The sequence below is a fragment of the Magallana gigas genome, chromosome 8 (assembly GCF_963853765.1).
Source record: "Magallana gigas chromosome 8, xbMagGiga1.1, whole genome shotgun sequence".
NCBI classification, from domain to species: domain Eukaryota; kingdom Metazoa; phylum Mollusca; class Bivalvia; order Ostreida; family Ostreidae; genus Magallana; species Magallana gigas.
Window position 1 is genome coordinate 10,402,397 of NC_088860.1, and position 21,611 is coordinate 10,424,007.

The 21,611-nt window shown below is 33.7% G+C and overlaps 2 protein-coding genes across 3 annotated transcripts; one reads left to right on the top strand and one right to left on the bottom strand.

Annotated features, from left to right (window-relative positions):
- Window positions 1-755: 755 nt before the first annotated feature.
- Window positions 756-12,653, bottom strand: LOC105326984 (condensin complex subunit 2). Of its 2 annotated transcripts, none has more exons than XM_020066676.3 (18): window positions 12,469-12,653; window positions 11,771-11,998; window positions 11,409-11,493; window positions 10,615-10,701; window positions 10,148-10,277; window positions 8,968-9,038; window positions 8,692-8,763; window positions 7,990-8,179; window positions 7,751-7,839; window positions 7,239-7,389; window positions 6,752-6,857; window positions 6,225-6,352; window positions 5,502-5,740; window positions 2,947-3,051; window positions 2,503-2,652; window positions 2,057-2,233; window positions 1,746-1,913; window positions 756-1,619 (listed from the first exon to the last, which is right to left on the bottom strand). In XM_020066676.3, the coding sequence occupies exons 2-18, from the start codon at window positions 11,992-11,994 to the stop codon at window positions 1,563-1,565; spliced, it is 2,229 nt and encodes a 742-aa protein (XP_019922235.3). In that variant the 5' UTR covers window positions 11,995-11,998; window positions 12,469-12,653; the 3' UTR covers window positions 756-1,562. The 2 variants fall into 2 exon arrangements, with proteins under 2 accessions (XP_019922235.3, XP_019922236.3); XM_020066677.3 differs by lacking the exon at window positions 12,469-12,653 and adding an exon at window positions 12,121-12,269.
- On the top strand, window positions 12,651-20,702 carry LOC105326976 (DNA-directed DNA/RNA polymerase mu). The gene is made up of 10 exons (XM_011427234.4): window positions 12,651-12,741; window positions 13,784-13,962; window positions 14,418-14,601; window positions 14,997-15,098; window positions 16,067-16,246; window positions 16,630-16,701; window positions 16,802-16,922; window positions 17,195-17,327; window positions 17,657-18,212; window positions 20,003-20,702. The coding sequence occupies exons 2-10, from the start codon at window positions 13,844-13,846 to the stop codon at window positions 20,087-20,089; spliced, it is 1,554 nt and encodes a 517-aa protein (XP_011425536.3). The 5' UTR covers window positions 12,651-12,741; window positions 13,784-13,843; the 3' UTR covers window positions 20,090-20,702.
- Window positions 20,703-21,611: the final 909 nt, after the last annotated feature.

The following is a 21,611-nucleotide window of genomic DNA, read 5'->3' on the forward strand; positions in this document are numbered from 1 at the left end:
CATGTTCAGAGAATGACCAACACAAAGCCTTTTTATTTTAAGAAAAAGAATAAAACACTGGATAAAAACTGTTAAAACAGTTTTCTTTATGTTCCTGTATGTTTGAAGCCAGCAAGGCCTTAGCAGGTTTTTGTCATATTCTGCATAACAAACTGCATGTATGACCATAGGTAAATGTGCCACCATTGTTTTTATATACCTGTATCTATAAAACTCTACCACAACACACCTCAAACAGTTTCTTTGTTTTTTGTTTGGAAAAAGTTTGATTCATCTCATCCATCAATTTGTGTACAATGGCTTAATTAAACAAAGTATACATATTAAAACAAACAATTAGCTGATTCTTTGGTAGAAATAAAACAACCCACCAAATTCTGCTTTGTTTCTTTTATTTACAGATTTTCTAGTGTTTGGTAATAGATACTGGATGATAATAATAAAATAATGTTATTAACAATGATTTCTAAAATAATGGACACAACAAACAGTCAACAATGCTGGTTAATTCTTCAAGACAACAATCACCCTGAATTACATGTATAGAAACAGTATCGTACCAAAGCCATATTAGCAAGGGGACTTAACCCATTAACTACACATCCGCAGAAGCCAATTTTGTGTTTAAGATAACAAATATGCAAGAATAGTTTGAGTTCTCCATATTGGTACATACATTTTGCCATACACCCACTGTCTACACAAGTTCTGAAAATTGGGGTGAGCAGATTTTGATACATAAGGCAATATTTCTGCAATATTGCAATAATATGGAGTGGTCGGAACACATCAGACCTTTAGCTGCCATAAGCAGGTATAACTTAAAATGAATGAGAACTGATAACAGTAAATGCATGAGCAAAAATTACTGTATTGTAAATAATAACAAAATGTCTAAGACTTATTGACAGTTTCTGATTGAGTAACTTCAGGAGATTATTACTTTTTTTTTACAGAGCAAACATTGTATGACATAAATTTGATATAATTTTTTGTTTACAGACAGAAAACAAAGTTAAGAGGGAGAGAAAAGGGGAAAAAAGAAGAACAGTCAATAACAATCTACACGAAATGTGGACATAATTTCATTTTTGATTTCTACGCAAAAATTATAAATACCACCTATAAACTAATTAAAAAATACAGTAAGTGGTCCTAGTAAAATACAAACAATAAAAAATTTGAAGTTTCAATAAATACATATTGTACATTATCCTCAGTCCCCTGCCCCCCAACCCCAAAAATATAAACAATATAACCATTCTCACAGGAAAACTCCATATTAATAAAGAAAGATGATGATAAGATGAGCTGTTATCTCATTTCTCTTTTTTAAACCTAATTTTACTATCAAGCACCAAACATACAAATCTTTAAACTTTATGTTGGCTTGATAACAACCAATGAGTGAAGTGTCATTTTCTACAGAATCACTCTTTCCTTAACTGAGTAGTAATTGCCTTATCAATCAGGACTTGGAAGATTCCCTGGTTTTATCTTATTTTTGTGCGTTAGAACACACACTGGTGTACAATGGTATTGCTGTATTTGGTGCCTGTACATCAGATTCCCTGAGTAATCTTCAAGTCACTCATGTTTTCACTCTCAATTTTCAAAGTCTGAAAGAAAAAGAACTCCATATAATCATCTCTTTTATATACATAAGTCAACAAACTTGCCAAGTAGCTCAACAAAATCTATATAAGTATTTGTAAATAAAGTGTAATAATGACTGCACATCCTACCTTTTCATTGGCGAGATGAAGCAGACAAACGAATGCGATGGGAACGCTAAGGTTCTTTGCCATGTGAGTAGATACATTCTGAGGTAGATCGTTGAGAAGTTCCTGAAATGACAAAGTGCCATCCATGTCTGTTCCCACACTGCCCTCTTTGAAGGAGTCCGGTCCATTCTGGAATTATAAAGATACAAATTACAAATTAAAAACCAGTTCAATGTGCTATCTACTCAGCTTGCTTGTTTATCAAATCAATTTTTAAGATGTTTGCTATACAGTCCCCCCCCCCCCCCCAAATTATTAGTAGTCTCCCTTGCCTCTGTGGGTTTTTCCTTGGACCCTGCTGCCTCTGTTTCCTCCATTGATTCACTGGCTGGTCCGTTTTCACCTGCCTTCTTGGATTTAGTGGTCAATAGATGCCAGATAACCCCCTTTAGCTTCTTAACATCTAGTTTCTTTGCTGTCTTTGCATAGTTAATGTCTATCTTTGCAACCTAAGAATTATAAGGATATCAAGGAATCCATTAAATCAAACCATTTTATGACTAATACATGTACTGCTTACATTAAAATCAGTCTTGAATCTTTTTTTCTTATGTTTGACTTATTGATACAAGAAATGTAATTCAAACACAAAATTCAAACACTTATAAAATATATTCCTTATTAAAGGGATTTTCTGAATAAATTTATCAACAGGACACAAGTCCATTTTACCAGAGGAATACAAAAATCCTTAAAAATCAAAAGAGGATAAACTGACCTTATTGGGTTGGGAGACCAGTTTATCTCCCATTAACGTTGTATTATTGAGTGAACTGTCTGGTTGCATGGTGTAGTCATCTTGACTAAAAGTGCCTTCACCTGCTGTAAAGTCGAATGCACCGACCGCTTCATCGTCATCGTCAACCTCCTAGGAATTATTAAGACTTACAACAGGTACCTCGAAACATTAACAACAAAATCTAACTCCCAGAGTTCTTTATCTAGATTATTACTAGAAAGGAACCCAGAAAAATTAGTGTCCCAGAATTCTTCCCAAAGGAAAAATCACATAGAGCATCAAATATACAGCATTGTATCTAGCAGGCACTTGTGCAGAAAATTCACAAAGGTAAACATTACAGATAGGATGTTTTTGGTTTTTCAAAATTTATAAGAACTCCTTGTTAAAACATTTTTACCCCCCAAAAATAACTCAACAAACCTCGTCTCCCTTTGGACAATAGTTCTCCTTGTCATTTGGATTCTCATAGTTGTAGTTTTCTATTTCCTCATCTATATCCTCTGATACTGTGTCTTGTCTTTTTATCTACAACGCAAACACAATTACATGTACATGAAATTTTTTAAAATTAAAATTGGGAATTGTAATTTTCATTAGATAATAATTTCATACTAAAAATATTGTATCCTAGAAGGAATAGCAGATTTTACAAAATGAATATCTACCTGCATCCAAAAACATTTCCAAAGCTTCTAAATCTATACCGTGGTTTCATCAATATTCGTTGAATGCCAATTTACATGGATTTCGTGTTTATGTTTATCCACGAAATCAAATGTTCATTAAAGTGCAATTTTTACTAACATTTTGCATTAACAGGATCATTGGCCACAAATTTAGGTATCTTTGAAACTGTGATATTTACTTTATCCATGAAAACTGATACTCACAAATATTTATGAAAACACAGTAATCAAGAATGATTTGCTTAGGTTCCCATATAAAGTTTTTCAGCCTTTTCATTTTTTTTTTTAAGTTTTATTAATTTTCAATACAAATACATCTATTCCCTCCACTCACACAACTCACAAACAAGTTAACAAGTTGGAAAAGTTGGGAAAGTAAACATAACAAGAGGCCCAGGGGCCACATCGCTCACCTGAGCAACAATTGCCTTAATTCTGATCAAATTAGCATTACAGTATCAAAATATCTTGACAAGTAAGTACAGTAGATCTTGCTAAAAAAAATTCAAAATCTGCCAATTTTTATCCACCTCTTTCTTTAGGTAAATACCAAGCCCCTTTTGTTGTTGTACCTGTAAGAAGATTTTTCTCTATTCCTTTATACCCCCCCCCCCCCATTTTGTGGCCCCACTTTTCTCTAGGGTATCATGGTTTCATCAAACTTATATCTGCATAACATGTGCTTTCACACTATGTACTGAGTTTTGGACCGAAAAACTTTCCCAGAATATTTTTAAAGATTTTCTCTATATATTCCTATGTAAAAATTCATTCCCCACTGTGGCCTCACCATACCACTGGACTATTATTTTAACAAACTTGAATCTATATACGATTTGGAAATGCTTCCACTCAGATTTGGGCTTTCCTGACCAAATAGTTTTGAGAAGAAGATTTTTTAGAGATTTTCTCTATGTATAAAAATGTATCCCCCATTGTGGCCCCGCCCTACCCCCAGGGACCATGATTTGAACAAACTTGAATCTACATTATCTGAGGATGGTTACCCGCCAATTTGAGCTTTCTTGGTCAAATAGTTTTTGAGAAGAAGATTTTTAAAGATTTTCTCTATATATTCCTATGTAAAACTTGATCCCCCAATTGTGGCCCCACCCTACCCCCAGGGACCATGATTTGAACAAACTTGAATCTACACTACCCGAGGATGCTTCGATTCAAATTTGAGCTTTCCTGGCCTAATAGTTTTTGAGAAGAAGATTTTCTCTATATATTCCTATGTAAAACTTGATCCCCCCATTGTGGTCCCACCCTACCCCCAGGGACTATGATTTGAACAAACTTGAATCTACACTACCTGAGGATGCTTCCATTTTAATTTGATCTTTTCTGGCCAAATTGTTTTTGCCAAGAAGATTTTTATAGATTTCTCTATATATTCCTTTGTAAAACTTGATCCCCCAATTGTGTTCCCACCCTACCCCTGGGGACCATGATTTGAATGAGCTTGAATATACAGTACCTGAAGATGATTCCATTATAAGTGGAGCTTTTCTGGCCTTATAGTTTTTGAGAAGAAGATTTTTAAAAATTTTCTCTATATTTTCCTATGTAAAAATTCATCCCCCTTTTGTGGCCCCACCCTACTCCCGGGGACCATGATTTGAACGAAATTGAATCTACACTATCTGAGGATGCTTCCACTCAAATTTGAGCTTTCCTAGCCTAATAGTTTTTGAGAAGAAGATTTTTAAAAATTTTCTCTATATATTCCTATATAAAACTTGATCCCACAATTGTGGCCCCACCCTACCCCCGGGGACCATGATTTGAACAAATTTGAACTTACACTACCTGTGGATGCTCCCATTTTAATTTGAGCTTTGTAGGCCCAATAGTTTTTGAGAAGAAGATTTTTTAAAGATTGTCTCTATATATTCCTATGTAAAACTTGATCCCCCAATTGTGGCCCCTCCCTACCCCCGGGAACCATGATTTGAACAAACTTGAATCTACACTACCTGAGGATGCCTCCACACAAGTTTTAGCTTTTCAGGCCAAATAGTTTTGAGAAGAAGATTTTTGAAAAATACCAACAAATTTTCAATAATTCTCAATTATCTCCCCTTTAAAGAGGGCGTGGCCCTTCATTTGAACAAACCTAGTAATGCTTGGTGCCAAATTTGGTTGAAATCTGCCCAGTGGTTCTTGAGAAGAAGATGAAAATGTGAAAAGTTAACTACGACGACAACGACAATGGACAAATTGTGATCAGAAAAGCTCACTTGAGCCTTTGGCTCAGGTTAGCTAAAAATTACACATACAACTTACCATGACCTGACTTTTACAGAAGAGTCGGAACAGTTTGTCCGCATCGTAGTGGAGATCCTTGGGTAGGGTGTTCTTCTCTTTGCTGTACTTGGTGAGTGTCGACTTGGTCAGAGTCAAGGACTTGGAGGGCTTGAAGTACTTCGCAAAGTCTTTCTCCTCCTTCACTGTGTCATAATCTATGTCTAACAAGGCCTTCTTGTTCTTCTGTGTTTTGTCCATTTGAGATTTTGTTCTTGGATCTAAATATACAAAACGATTCCATCAATGTGCCTGGTATATTTGTTCTTCTAAAAATTTACTGGTCATCCATAATATTTTTATGTAAATGAATTTGCACTACACTTGTGTAATGAGCGAGATCAGAACAAATCAGTTACAATTCTGTGGAAATATCTTCATATCATCCAAGAAATAATACTTTGCATAAATACTGTTAAATCTTTTTTTGTTATTTCAATGCACATTAACCTATCCAACACTTGGTACAATTATATGAATGAAATACATTTTTGCCAAAGAAAGAAAATTCTAAATATGTATGATGAAGAAATCAGAATTTTTGTGCAATCAGTGTCGATCACAGGTCTAAATAACAATCCTAATTTATTCTCGTCATGAAACCTTAATTTCAACATCAAAAATTTATACAGTATCTTTTTCTTAAGAAACGGAATCTATTTTTCTATAGCGGCAGTGTACAGAAGACGGTGATTAGGTGGATACCTTTGGACAGAGGTCCGATTCTCCAGTGGGCCGGCCCCGCCCACGCCCTCAGCAGAGCCTTGTTGAAGTAGGAGTAGTCTGAGGGCTCGGACGCCAGCACACTCAGGAGGGTCCCCGTCGTTCCGTGCCTACAGAGAACAAAATCAATGCACATATTTATTATAAGAACCATTCATTGCTTATATCTACATGTATCTTACAGCAATTGTAATCAGGAATACTTCACACATGTTATGCAAATCTAAATAGAGAGCATTTGGCAATATTACTTACTAAACAACACATACACTTATCTCATAGAAATAATCAATTCATACATTTATTATAAGAACCATTCAATGCTCTATCTATCTTATAGTTACTGTAATCAGGAATACTTCACACATTATGCAAATCATACCAAAAGGAATTGGCATTATTACTTTGTGATATCAACAGCATGTCTCTTTTTAAACTGAATTTAGTGTAAATAACTTCTATATTTCCACTCCCTATGTTGACTGAGTTCATGATGTTAAACAGCTTACGTGAGATCTCGGATTGCGCTCTGCATCAGCTCTGCCGCTTTACCATCTCCTATACATATGGATTTCTCTGTTATCTGGTTATCTCCCCCTGCGTCCCCATCATCCTCTGTATCAACAGTAAAGGGATTCCATAATAAAATAAACAAGTAGGTCATAAACATTGCTCAAATACTTATTCCAGCTGGATTTTATTATGAAACAAAATATACATTGGTTGCTGAAATTGTAGATTTCAATTTTTTCACTGGAATGAAAAGTTCTACAGCAAATCACAGAAAGTCATAAAACCAATACAAAGGTGATATCATTTTGGAAATCATATCGAATCCTATTGTTTTGAAAATACAATAAAAGACCTTCACAAAAAAAAACAACCAAAAGAAACTGGAATTTCAGTACAGCAAAGAATTTTTTAATTGAGAAAAACATTTTATTCTTCATAGATGGGTGAAAATACTTAAACAAACAAGAGAGATCCCTCATGTACCTGCATTATCTTCCCCAAATGCTCCCTCTACTGCCATGTCTTCTATATCTGCGGGGAGATCGGCCATATAGTGATCCGATTCCTCGATAGGTTCCGTCTCCGCATTTATATCAAAGGCGTGGGTATTGGACCCAGAGGGTACCACTGATGTCTGTGAAAAGACATACTGATATTATATTTAATGTCTAAACATCTAAATTTTGAAAAAATATTTGTAAATTCTTTTGGTTTCTCTTGCTTCATATTCTATCATTTTTCAGTTAAAATAATGTTCAAGATGCAAACAGACGGCTTGTATCTTTCATGATCATTATACAGTAAAACACATTTAAAGCAAACAGAATTATAATGAATTGACACTTAAAGTGAAGTGAGTTTCATTCCCCGTGACTTTATAACATGTTGTAAATTTGATGAATATTACAAATTATGCTTTATAATATAAGGAAGCAAAATTGCTTGTCCCTTGCACTTCAATATAAGCGTGCTTTACTGTATGTGAAAGGTCATACCTCCATAGAAGAGTCCCAGTTACTGAACTCAAAACTGGAGAAGGATGGACACACCTCTTTAGAGTTAAGGTCAACTCCTCTAAACATTCCTACAATGATATTATATGAGCCAAAATCTTACATTTTTTATACTAAGGAAAAAATTAAGTGCAATAACAAATGAAGTAATGTACATCTACATAAAAAAATGACTATTTACTTACAATGATATCAAACATCATTGGTAAATAAAAGCCTACCTTTAATTTCAGACATTTCTAAAGGTTTTCGTTGTGATATATCAATGGAGTAATCTACTTGAGCAACATCAGACGAAGAGTCTAGGACGAGGTCTTGTCGATCGTCAAAACAGCGCAGATTGTTCAACAACAAACCACTGCTGCCACCTTCATCAAACGCCGCTGACATCACTTTAAACAAAGGATCCACCTGGCAAACAGCAATTGTTCATAAATTCAACAAGATTTAAATTGACTTTCTCTGCCTTTTTTTATGTCAGCATTGTTCCTTTATTTTGCATTGTATAATTAATACATGTTTCTTGCTTTGTATGGATTGCATTTGTTGCAATACTTTTATTAGATTAACGGAGACAAAAACTAATGAGAAGAAAGACAACTTTTGCACTTCTAAAAAGTACAGAATTATATACTGGTCATTAATGAAGGAGATCTTGAGTCATCTTATTGACTTCTGATTTAAGAATAAGCAGGTACGTGACAGTATATAAATGTCAAAAAGTTCAACACAGCACAACACATGATATCTTCCACATTATTGTGTGCTTTTCCACTATCAGCTCAAAATTATCAAATTATAAACACATTGCAACAGGTGACATAAAATATTGAATTATAGGTACACCTTTAGACAGAATTTCTTTTTAACAACGCACATCGATAGCAGACAATTTACATAAAAAAAAGATGAAAATCACTTACCTCAAATTCAAGGTCTACTTTACTGACGTTGATGTTTTTCAGGTTGGACTCTATCGTGTTGTTCTTTTTTGTCTACAATATAAAGATGGAAAGAATATAAATCAAAGAAATTCTTTTAAAACCCCTTCTTTCATTACCTTATACCTCATTAAGAGATCAATGCAAATACAATCTTTTGATAAACATTCAGTATCAAAATCATCCCTCATACTATGATAGATTATTTAGAGATTATACAAGACATGATTAACATTTATATGTAAGTAGTGTACACACCCTTTTCTTCTTCTTGACTTCCTCTGGTTGTTCCTCTCCTGGCACACCATCCTCTTCCATTGCCTCCTCTCCTGATAAAACACCATATACCCATATACATGTACATTAAGAGAGAGAGAGAGAGAGAGAGAGAGAGAGAGAGAGAGAGAGAGGTTTTGTTTGCAAATAAATTGTTCAATCATGAAATATTTATACCATCTTCGCTAGCCAAGGGTTTTCGGTCCACTTTGCTCCCCATAAACCCTTGGCGGATTTAATTACGAAAACTCGGTAATGTGGTGGCGCTATCTAGTGAGCAACTTGAGTTGCGCCCCTTGCATATTTACATTTTAATCGAATTGAACAACGGGTTATATACACATAATGGCATTAATACAACTTGAAAAAATGTTGACTACCAAATATCGGAACATAATTAACAATGTTATTAAATACAAATTAAGTTATAACCTAGGGAAAGCACGGGATGTTTTATTCATAGTGTTTTGTACGGACCTGTACCGGGAGTGAAAAAGTCGCCAATTTATATGAAAGCTTTCATGCCATAAAACCAGGTATCTTTGTCGTGAACATTGTGGACTAAAGAAATTAAATAAAACACAGCTCATTGAACCCTTAAAATCAATAACCATAAGCAGGAATGTATATACCAACGGGATATGCATCTTCTACATTCGCCATGTTTACTTCCCATGCTATCACGAGAGCTAGCCTTGACAAGTTTGTAGAACTATGTTCAATCCCAGTAAAATATACAGATTTTTAAAGCGATCTGGTTAGACCATCGTTGGGGAGGCACTATACTCGAGAACTTGTGTCTCAACTTGTTAAAAGCACCGAATGTTTCACCAAAGATCCAACTGTGTTTTCTTTTAAAGTTTATATTTACAAGCACTGCTATTGGATCAGCTACTCCCAGCTGCAGCCAATCATAAAATGGAGCTTGTCACCGAGTTTTCGTACTGAAATCCGCCAAGGGTTTATGGGGAGCAAAGTAGACCGAAAACCCTTGGCTAGCGAAGATGTATTTATGCATGTATTTCAAATTTCGATTAAAAAAGAAACTCTTTTTTTTTTTGCTTCCTGTTTTACAATTCTTTAAAATATTACATTTTGGGTTTATCAAAAAATAATGTATTAATAGAAGTACACTTTTTTCAACAAATAAATTGAAGCTTACCATCTTCATCAGCTTTGGATTTCTCCCCACTACGCCCTAATCCAGTCAAGACTTTATAAGTCTCTGCATGGATGGCATCCACTCTTCCTGCATAGATCTTTGCACTGGCATCCAGAGTGGTACTAGCAACCTAAACATACACACAATTAATGTACACAAAGATAAGGCAATCATACATCAAAAGAATTTTTTTCCCACTTCAAACACATTAAAATCTCATACACCTATGAAATATGGAAAAAGGTCATATTCACAATGAAACTTCAAAGAACAGAGTTTCATCCCTTTATTTTATGTAGAATGAAATATTGTTTTGAATTAAGAAATGATTTAACAACAAATTGATTTGTGATGTGTTTTTAATTAATAATTTTTTTGCTTGAGAAAGTATATTATGCACAAGTTTGGGGTGGTCTCATGCAAAGCATTTTTTCTAATCATACCTTTAAAATGGTTTAACCAGTTACCTGAAAATTGTCCAGTTCTTTCTTCTTCACCAAATCTGACATATAATCAATTAAATGCAATCCAAATGCATTCTTGGCATTGATTTTCTGAAAGAATTAAGGCAAGCTGATTATCACAGTAACTTAAAGTAAATCCACCCTCCTGTGACGTCATACATTTTACATAAACCATAAATTCATTAAAATTCTTGCAAGTAGATTTGTAATTTCTATGTTATGATAGGTGCACATCAAAAACTCAAATCATTGTTTACTTGGAGATATTTAATAAGCGTTTTTCATCCTTGTATTCCACATAATTCAATAATGACAAAGGGAAATAACTCTTTTCTACTTTTCTCTGAGTGATATATCTAAATGCTATAATTTTTCTAATGTAAACAATTTTTTCTTTTTTTAGAATTAATTTTAGTTTTCTGGCAAAGTAAGCAATAAAATTTAAATATACAAACAAGTATCCATCCACTTATATTTAATTTTTAAACAAAAAAAAGTGTGATTTTCAGATGATAATTTCAGCCTTTGGTTTTTATTACCTTACATCTTAAATAGTATGGATACATATATATTTTATTGATTTTTTGATGAAATTCAAGTCCATTTAGTTAAAAAAAAGTTATGTTTTTAACTTTGAACCCATGATTTTATATGTACGGAGTTACCTTAATCTATACTAGTATACCTTTACTCAAATATCAATAATTTTAGCAAATATTTTTAAAAACATTTTTTTTAAAGTAAAGATGATAAGCAGGTACTATGACATGTTATGTATTAATTTTTCTGGAACTTACATTTTCTGCAGAAAGTTTTATACAGCTGGAGTAATGATCTGCAAGTTGAGTGGCACTGAGTCCACTAAGTGGCAATGACCGTCTTCTGTAATGGGGAATAAAAACTAACTTCTCAAAATAAATTGTTAAAGATAACATACATAAATATTGGTGTAGGAAGATAATTTTAAAACTGACAGTCATGAATTCTTATCTTTATTTTATCTGCCAATACTCTTCATTAAAAATTTAATATGGGAAAATTATATAAATCATGTTTTGCACAACTGAATACCAAACACAAAATTTTCCATACAAAATGAGTAGAAAATACAATAAGGTATTCATGCATATGTAAAATATTGTTGGGTTAAATATGTTACCTTTCCCCTGGAGATGCTGGACTACCAACTCGCTGCTGTAGCTGAATAATTCTGGAGCGCCTCCGCTCTCTTTTTTCTGCTGCATCATCGTGTTCTGCCGTCAACATTGGGACGGGACTTTTGAGACTCACATGCCGGCTCGAGGCAGGAGATATGAGATTTGAGACAGAGTTAAAAATATTTGGTGTAGTTAATGGGGATAAAACCTCCCGCGCAGATGGCATGTTACTGCAATGGAAAAGATAAATGAAATTTAATATCACCATTCACTATGAATCAATTTACTTTTTATCAGCTGAGTTTAAAAATAAAACTATTGTCATATTGTTTACAACACAAAAAGTAAACACCTGTTGCAACCATCCTTTTATCATTTGGCAGAAAATTTCATCCATAATAAATCACAAAACATATCAATCTATTTTTCCCTATGTAATGTTGCTGTTTATTTTGATACGGTACCCACAATTTTTGAATATACTTTTATATCCCGAACCCGACATTAAATCGAGTAAAAAATATCAAGATAAAAATCCAATAGTATATCAGATAAATAATGCAAGTTTAAATGTTTAATTAAGCATTCAATTTAAAATCTGATGGGTCGTTTGTTCAATGATCAGATCTGTGATTCAAGATAATTAACATTGATCAAATAAGCACTTTCAAAATTTGGATATTCTTAACATTTTACTTACCGAGAAATGGATCGCTGGCTTTTTTCCTTAAGAAGTTTGATAAACCATACTACTTTAACCCACGTCGAATTAGTTTAAAAATTTGTAACCATCGATTAAATGAATAATTATGTTTTTAATGATCTCTGTTTTGAAGATTCCGCCTTTCATTCACAAGTCACGCGTCCTCTCGCGAGAATTGTCTAAATCAACAAAACGGTAAAAGAGAACAACAATATTCCGAATTGAGGTTCTACTTTCGAGTTCACGAAAAGGCGCCGATTGCACAAGCAGGTTTTAGTGAACTCTATTTGTTAGCTTTGGCAGTTGAATGGAAGTTGATTTTAAAGTGGTTGCTTTTAATGTGTTTGTTGGCTTGACCATAGACGTTTATGTCTCAGACTTGAGTTGAATTTTTATGACTGCTTGTGAATTTAGTGACAAAGAAAATATAGATGTTTTCATTAACGAGGCCGGGTCTAATTAGTTCTGCCCTAGATTTTTTAATGAAATTTTTTACCTGAATTTCTACTGATATAATTATTGTTTTAAGATTAAAAAATAAGACATTTACCACACCGTTTGTTTAGGGGGTCATCTCAAAGTTTGTTAATCTTTAACATAGGACCCTATGGGATTTCGCTTGAAATGTATCAATTTTGCACATTTTTTTAAACTTCTGCCCTAGGGATTTCTTTTTCTGTTCTACATATTAAAGTTATTGCTAAAAGGCATCAAATGGTCAAATAAAAAAAACCTTTTACCTCCTGGTTTGTTCCAGGGGTCTTATCAAAGTTGATTATTGTATGCCCAATTTCCCAGATTTGTCAGATAATGGCTATTTTTTATTTGACAAAGGCGGAAAAGGTGATCTTTATAGTATTATTAAAGCCTTCAGACATATTTAAGTAATAAACAAATATATAACATCACATATTAAGGGTCATTAATATAAAATACATGGTTACTGTCTTGAAATATATGAATTAAGCTATATTTAGGCGGGTTAAGAAAACGTGACAGAGGGTTTGGCCTGCTGAACCCTCTTCACTTTTTCGACCCGAGCCCAAATATAGCTTATACTTCGAAACAGTTATGTTTATTCCACAATATAACATTAATTTTACGCATTAAACGAGCCATTTTCAACAAATTTCGCTGAATATCTGCAGATAAAACTATCACGCCATGGCGTCAAACAAGCAAAAAGATGACGTCACAATACAAATGAAATGCTGCGCGAAAGCGTGCGTACTCGTTCTGTACTCAGCCTCGTTAAATACTTAGCCATTTAGTATTTTGTTATCAGGTGATAATAAATTGTAAAATATTGTAGATGAATCTGCGAGAGCAAGAAAGCCCAAAAGAGAGACCCTGAGGTCTCTGAAGATAAAGTATGGGGGATTCCCAGAAAGTGGTGGTGTACATCATGCCACAGAAGATTCAGAAACAAAGATACAAAGACATGATGAAAGCTGCATTGCGACACCACTTTATAATGGCAGAAGAATTCAAGTACTAAGTCTTTTAAGGATTGAGTTACATTAGTGAATTAACTCTAATACATTGTACTGCTTACAGTGTTATTTTTGCCCTGTGTAATTTTCGCCCTTTTACACTTTCAAACATTTTCGCCCTGTCTTTATTTTGCCCAGTCTTAATTTCGCCCACTGACAATGAGGGTGAAAGGGGCAAAAATAAAACGGGGCAAATATTCCCCTGTATACAGTACTCTTTTTGACACATGTTCATTAATATAGCATATTCTATAAATGGCAGATACACTGTATATTGAGACACTGTATTGAAAAATTGTATATCTTTTGGTTGCAAATTTTCCTCAAGTAATAACATGAAAAAAAAAAACCCACAAAATTTAAAAATTGATGTAGAAACTGAAGGTTAATAGAGACAGAGAGAGAGAGAGCTAGGACATTCATGGGATTCGTTATTAATTTTCAATATTGCAGAGACAGTGTCACCCACATAATAACTGAGTACGAGACAGCTGCCCAGGCCATGAAGGTGCTAAAGGTTACAGAGCTTCCGCAGCACACTAGATTACTGAAAGTCAGCTGGTTCACGGACAGCATCAAAGCAAGAGAACCAGTCCCAGTCCAAGACAAACATGTGATTGCTCAAGGAGGCAATGCTGTGAGTTTAATACCGGGGTAATTCTGAATTTGATCTGAAAGTCTTTAGTTTGATTTAATCACGATGGTGATATGCATCTTATTTTGCTTCAGTACAAACATATTTGGTGCAGATGTTGGCTTAGCCTTTTTACTTGTATAGACATTTATTAAATAAGAAAATTGGGTAGCAATAAAATAATGTACATGTACCTTCAAACTTTATGCATTTTCGGCAAAAAAATAGATTGATGAATATAAATCCAACATTCATTACAGTAGCCTTAAATATTGAAGTTCAAATTGTTGATGTAATTTCATTATACATGTATTCATAAATCTGTGAATGTTCTGCATTTCTCATTTTAGCCATGATAAAACTATGTCTATCCTGTAGATGCATTACTTCTTGTGTAGGTGGAGTGTAATCAAGCATCAGAGCCCACAGTGCAGAGTCCTGTCCCAGAGTACTCCTGCCAGAGATCCACTCCCCTCAAACACCACAACTCAAGGTTCTGTGTAAGTAGTTTGTGTAAGTAGTTTACATATATGGACATTTACATGTAATGGTATACAGCAACTCAAGGTTCTGTTTACATAATTTACATGCAATGGTATACTACAACTCAAGGTTCTGTGTCATGTAATTTACATTTACATGTAATGAATTATTATAACTTAAGTCTCAGTATACAAAATTTACATTTACATTTATTCGTATACTACAACACAAGGTTCTGTGTACATAATTTACATTACTTACAACTCAAAGCTCTGTGTGCATACTTGTGTATGTAATGGGTTATTACAACTCAAGGTTCTGTGTATGTAATTTTCATGTAGTGGTATTCTACAACTCAGCGTTATTTGTTTGTAATTTACACTTACATATAATGGTACATGTATACTACAACTCAATGTTTTGTATATGCTATTTACATTAATTAGTATATGACATAAAGGATTTTAGCTTTGAATCCACTTTATAGTTTTAACTATTAATTTTTCTTACTGCTCCTTTCTTTTTTAACCTTGATAAAAATGTATTTTGTAAACTTTTTAAACATTTGATTACTGTAGATTCCTTATTTTACCAGGTGCTTGATTCCGCGATTCAACGGTTTTGCATCATATCACGAGAGTATAAAATCGTGAACGCCAAATCATTTGCATAATTCCAAATATATTGTAGTTTACATCTGTCCAAAAAATAAAAGCGAGATTTTGAAATTCCCGAGATGTGCTTCTGGCAATTTTACGCAGATGTTAATTCCTCGCATTAAATTAGGAATTTACAGTATATTTATTTACTTGAGGAGGGTTTAAGAGTTATTAATCATTTTTCATGATTGAAGTTTGAACATCATTAAGGTTTAAATTGCATAGGTTTGATAAAATGTACTGTACTCCAAAACAAGAAATATATGCTCCTATGAAGGTCAAGGAACAATACAGATGTGTACAAATTAACAACAATACAATTGTAGGAGGCGATGGAGCTCCTCCAAGACTACGCCGAGATGAGGGAGGGAGATGACAATTACATGAGGGCATTGGCATGGAGACGGGCCTCCTGTGTCCTCAAGAGCCTCAAGTTTCCTCTGACAAGCATCGACCAACTGAAGGGGGCCAAAGATGTTGGTAAACATGTTCAGAAAGTTCTGCAGGTATTCTTTCAATGAATAATTTCTACTGTAAAATGTTCACATATGCCACTAAATGTACTTCATAACAATCAACTTATGATAAACCATGTACATGTAACAAAGTTCCAGAGAGTGCATCACAGAGTACACCTGTAATTTCAATTGTAAAATTAGTCTATTTGATAGCCACTCTAAGCTCCAAACCCATTAAACATTTTCAATGATAAACATATGCATGTTCAAAGTTCCAGATGTTACATCATAGACACAGTCTACCTATAATTTAACAATTAAAAAAAAATGATATTTTATGTTGATACTGAGTGAAAATTTTCTATTCAGATGTGCAGTAATTTAATACTATTTTAAATGATTTAACAGCATGTACGTTTATATATTGTCAGAGTATCCTGGACCATGGCACCAGTGATGAAGTAGAGAAAGTCAGAAATGATCCTTGGTATAAGAAAATGAAGGTATAAGTATGAGAGAAAAAACATGATTTGAGAAAAATAATTGATAAATGTGGTAGAAGAATTTATGCATTATAACATATGTTTATGGCTGTGGTTGTAGATTTTCACAAAGGTATTTGGAGCTGGTACAAAAACTGCACAGGAGTGGATCGAAAAGGGATGGACGACGGTGGATGAGGTTAGACAGAATTATACTAAAGGAGACTGGAGACTGAGATTTGGTAGGACTGATGATTTTGTAGACAAATTACTCTACAACATGAACTATTGGATGTTTTTTATGACATTGTATATAATTTTGCAATTTTGCTGTCTAAACTGTATAAATTCTGTCACATACTTTTAAAAGTTAAACATAAGTTAGAAAACTAAAAATTGTATTTTATAACATAATCTACTAATTAAGCTGATTTATCAGCAAAACAAAAAGATCCAATTTTAAAAGTTTTTTTCATTATTATATCAATACAGACATGTCATTTCTGTGATACAGGGTTGGCCTTTCACGAGGAATTGATGGAGTTGGTTACTCGCTTGGAAGCAGACAACTTCACAAAGTTTATCAAGCATCAATGTAAAACTATTCTCCCCGGCATTTCAGTAGAACTTTGTGGAGGATTTAAGCGGTATACAGAACCCATATCTGGTTCCTTACTGAAAATTGTAAACACAGCACCTGGTTATTAAAATTCAAAAATGCTTGAATGTACCTTAATAGCTTTGTAGATTTAATATTTACATTTGACATATGTACCCATTGGTAGAAAAGCTAAGTTAATAATAGGCTTCAGCCTTTTAAAATCCTAGTCTGTTTTCTATTGTAGCAATCTTTGCAATACATGTAATCTTGAAAGTAGATCCTTATGTAACAATTCTACAGTCAGGATCTTCTGGTGGTGTGACTTGTATGTAACCCCTATAAATATTTGATTTGTGTTTTCTTTCTCCATTTTAGGGGTAAAACTCATGGACATGATATAGATTTACTATTTACGCACCAATCAACAGGGAAAGAAGTCGGTTTTCTTCCTCGGCTCCTATCTGTGTTGGAGAGCAAGAACCTGATTTTGTGTGGAAAGTGGAACAGAAGCACCTACACGGAGGAAGCTATGTATTCCGACTCAAAACGCACAAAGAATAATCAACTGGATCATTTTGAAAAGTGGATTGGCATAATCAAGTTCCCAAAGAAGTGGCGGAAGAGTCTTTCTGAAGAGGAATTCTTTAGTGACGAAGGAGAAAATGTATCCGCTGATTTGAATAGTTTTGAAGATTCAGAACCGGTCAAAAAGAAATTAAAAACTGATGAATTATCTCCAGAAGACATCGCTGCACAGTCTCGAAGCTGGATTGCACGTCGGGTAGATCTAATTATAGCTCCGTATGACCAGTATTTCTATGCACTTGTTGGCTGGACGGGGAGTAAGCAGTTTAACCGAGACATCAGAACATACGCAAAGAGGACTCACAACTATGCAATGACTAGTCATGGGCTTTATGATTTAACAAAGGTAGAGTTCACTTTATAATGAACAACCCAGCTAGTTAAATGATTACCGATGACTATTGGTTAACTAAGTGGTCTTTATCTTGGTTTCATGAATATTCATTAATCCACCAAAAGAAAAACAAACTTTTTTTTCAAGGTGTTAAACAAATACGGTATGATGTAAAACTACATGTACTACTGTAAACATGTCACATTCGACTGTGTATTCTTTTTAGCATTTTTGGTGGAAAACAGCCTACGTTAAATCAAGTACATCCCCAAATGTCAAATATATATGTAGATTAATAGGTACATTCAGAAATTCAATAAATCAAATCTAACTTGTTTAAAAATCATATCCGCCAAATACTGGTATTGTAAACACCAGATTTAAGATTTTTACAGTATTCAAGGGCAGGGGTGTGCAATTACAAAATTTGGCCACTAGCCCAGGGGCTAGTGGGAGTATCAAAGTTACTAGCCCAAGATTCAAAGTTACTAGCCAGACTATCTCGGACATGTCGACATTTCATTTTATAAAAAAAAACCCTGTATGATACTAGTTAGTATATAATTATTAATATACGAAATATTTATTACTTGCATGTTTTCTGTGGTAGACTAGTTCAAAAATATTCAACTTGATTGGTTTGGGTACCGTTTATATAATAAAAACCAAACATAACATTGTGAATGTGAACAGACTCTATAAAATCACTGCAACTATCTATGTGTGCATGCATTTTATCCTGTTTAATTTCCATTTACAAAATACAACTATTATTTACGTAATGGTAAATTTTAATTAAAAATAATGGAAAATGCACAAATAATAATATGCAAAATATGAATTTTTTTTTAATTCACCAAGCAGGTCACTTTAAAATGTGTTTATGAGAATAGTTAGTGCAGAAATTTATAATATCTCTGTAATGCATCTCTCTCTCTCTCTCTCTCTCTCTCTCTCTCTCTCTCTGTAAAAAAAATTATATTTAAAAAAGCCAATGAATACATATTACAGAAAAAGAAATCATTTTACAGTGATGTCACTTGAAACAGCTGCACAGGTAACTACGGAAGCTATGTGCAGTGAGGCGTGACTATCTCGTCTAGCCACTGGTCAGGTCAACACTGTCGGTAAAACTTCAAAGTGTGAAACTTACAGCAGAGTGTTTTTTCTCAGAAGAATGTAGCACGAGAAAAAAATGCTTAAGAAATTTTTAGGCTATCATGACTTAAAAGGAGCAGATATTATGCCTCTGTGATAACAATGACGATACACTTTTCCTACTAGGGCACTGCAAATTTACCGGCATATTTTGCCAACTCTGGTTATGATTTACTAGCCCGACGGGCTACCACAGTTAATGTTTTTGCTAGCCCGACCTCTGAAATCGGTAGCCCCGGGCGTCGGGCGATGGTAATTGCACACCCCTGAAGGGCATAAGTCTCCATTTAAACAAGAAATGAAATTTCCTTCATTAAATTGTGGAGGTTAGCAGAATAGGGCATAGAATGAAACTGAGAAAAGTTCTCTGAGTTGGTCAATGGCCAGTAAGTAAATGTAAGACTGGTCATTGGTTTCTATTGGTGAAGTCTGTTCTACACCATGAACTTTTTTAACCTGCACTTAAACTCTTTCATAGCAAACTCCAAGTGCAAAACATCATAATTAAATCTACTTTGGAGATCTTCTTCAAGGCTATTAAAACAGTTTCTACAACCTGTAGTGGTTCTGAATTGATTTCTTAGTATTTGAATTTCAATTATACTTTGGATTTTATGTCAATGAATTTTACGTTATCATTCCAGAGAAAATCATTGCCAGCAAAGTCTGAGAAGGAAATATTTGACATCCTTGGTGTTCCATACTTTCCACCAGAGGAAAGGAACTGCTGACTACCATACCTCTCAAAGCCCAGTTATCTAACTCCTCTAGGAGATTGAGCATCAGTATGCTTAATTATCATATTCAGTATAAGTTTGTCGTACCTTGTGAAATCCATGTTAGAATTTTAAGGGCAAGTTACTGTTATAACAAAGATAAATGGAGATTAGGTATGATTGTTTTGAAATCCATCCATATACACATGCAAAATATGTTTTTATTTAAATAAGAATGGTGATGCATGATATACTCAATCAATGCATGTTCATGAAATTCTGTAGACTAGTCACTCATACATAACAACTTCATCATTGATGAACATAACTTACCACCAATATTAACAAATAATATCCAGAAAACTGAGATAAGTACACTATTTTAATCACTATTTGAATAAAGTTTAAGAGAAGTTTTGTTTTTTTCCTCATATGATTGATCTGTGTGTCATGTTTTCCTATAATGAAATGAATTTAGATATTGGATCTGTCTCAGGAATAATGAACACTGTGATATATAAAAATGCCATTAATATGCTACATGTACATGTACTCTTAATATTTTTAAATGTGTCGTCTTGTAGGTTTAAGTTAGTCAACAACATGTATATTTTTTTTTTAATATGAAATTTGAATTATTTACAGCAATATTAATAGTTTAATGTTCTTAATTGATTTACATTTTGAAATAAAAATAACTGTTTTATTTTTGGGTGCATTCCTCATTAGTTTTATACATGCACAGTCAGATGTGATTTGCTTATGACTGCAGCTTGAAAAGAGAAATGTTGCCCATTATTTTATTGTTTGATATAAAACAAATGTATTGTCATCAATTCTGAGACCAGTATTTATATTTTGAAAGATACCTAACACTGGTACATATACATAACTCAATAATCTGGCCCAGTCAAAGCACTTTTATTTTATCTTTATTTTTTTACATTTAATTTATTTGCAATTTAAGTAAAGAAAAAAAAGGCCCTCTTTTAACCTTATGATTTTATAAAATTCTAATGTTAATGGTTTCAGTAGATTTGCAGCAGTGTCTTAGAGTTTACATTTATGTACGAATGCCAATTATAGGTGACAAAAAACTTTAAGATCTATTCAATGTAAATATAAAAATTTGGTAGCCACGCATTGTCAACGAATTTTTACATACTTTATAATTGGTAATACATGTACTGTAAACCAATTTTTATTCGAGGCGACTTTTTTTTGGGATTAACTGCCAATAAACTGGTTCGCGATGACTAATGTTCGCGACCAAGCCTTATCCAGACCTGTATTGTTATAAAAACTATAGACAAAGGATTGGTTTGCAGTGAGAAATGTTCGCGACGCTAGGCTCTCGCTAACCTCGTGATAATTTCTCGCACCCGAATAAAAGTTGGTTTACAGTATTTGACTAGTGAAAAAACTGAAGTTTTAATTGTTGCTTTGTGGTACCGTTGCCATTACAAAGTGAAACGATGGAAAATCTTATTTTAGGCCCTTTTTAAGAATTGGCAAAATGCAGGGCTTTCTAGCGTAG

Coding starts and splice junctions, on each gene's coding strand:
- LOC105326976 (XM_011427234.4), top strand. CDS start 13,844: ATGGGGGATTCCCAGAAAGTGGTGGTGTACATCATGCCACAGAAGATT. Junction 13,963..14,417: donor ATAATGGCAGAAGAATTCAA/GTACTAAGTCTT, acceptor TCAATATTGCAG/AGACAGTGTCACCCACATAA. Junction 16,923..17,194: donor AGACTGGAGACTGAGATTTG/GTAGGACTGATG, acceptor TCTGTGATACAG/GGTTGGCCTTTCACGAGGAA.
- LOC105326984 (XM_020066676.3), bottom strand. CDS start 11,994: ATGCCATCTGCGCGGGAGGTTTTATCCCCATTAACTACACCAAATATT. Junction 3,052..5,501: donor TCTGTAAAAGTCAGGTCATG/GTAAGTTGTATG, acceptor TTTGCGTTGTAG/ATAAAAAGACAAGACACAGT. Junction 1,620..1,745: donor TTCATCTCGCCAATGAAAAG/GTAGGATGTGCA, acceptor TTTTTCTTTCAG/ACTTTGAAAATTGAGAGTGA.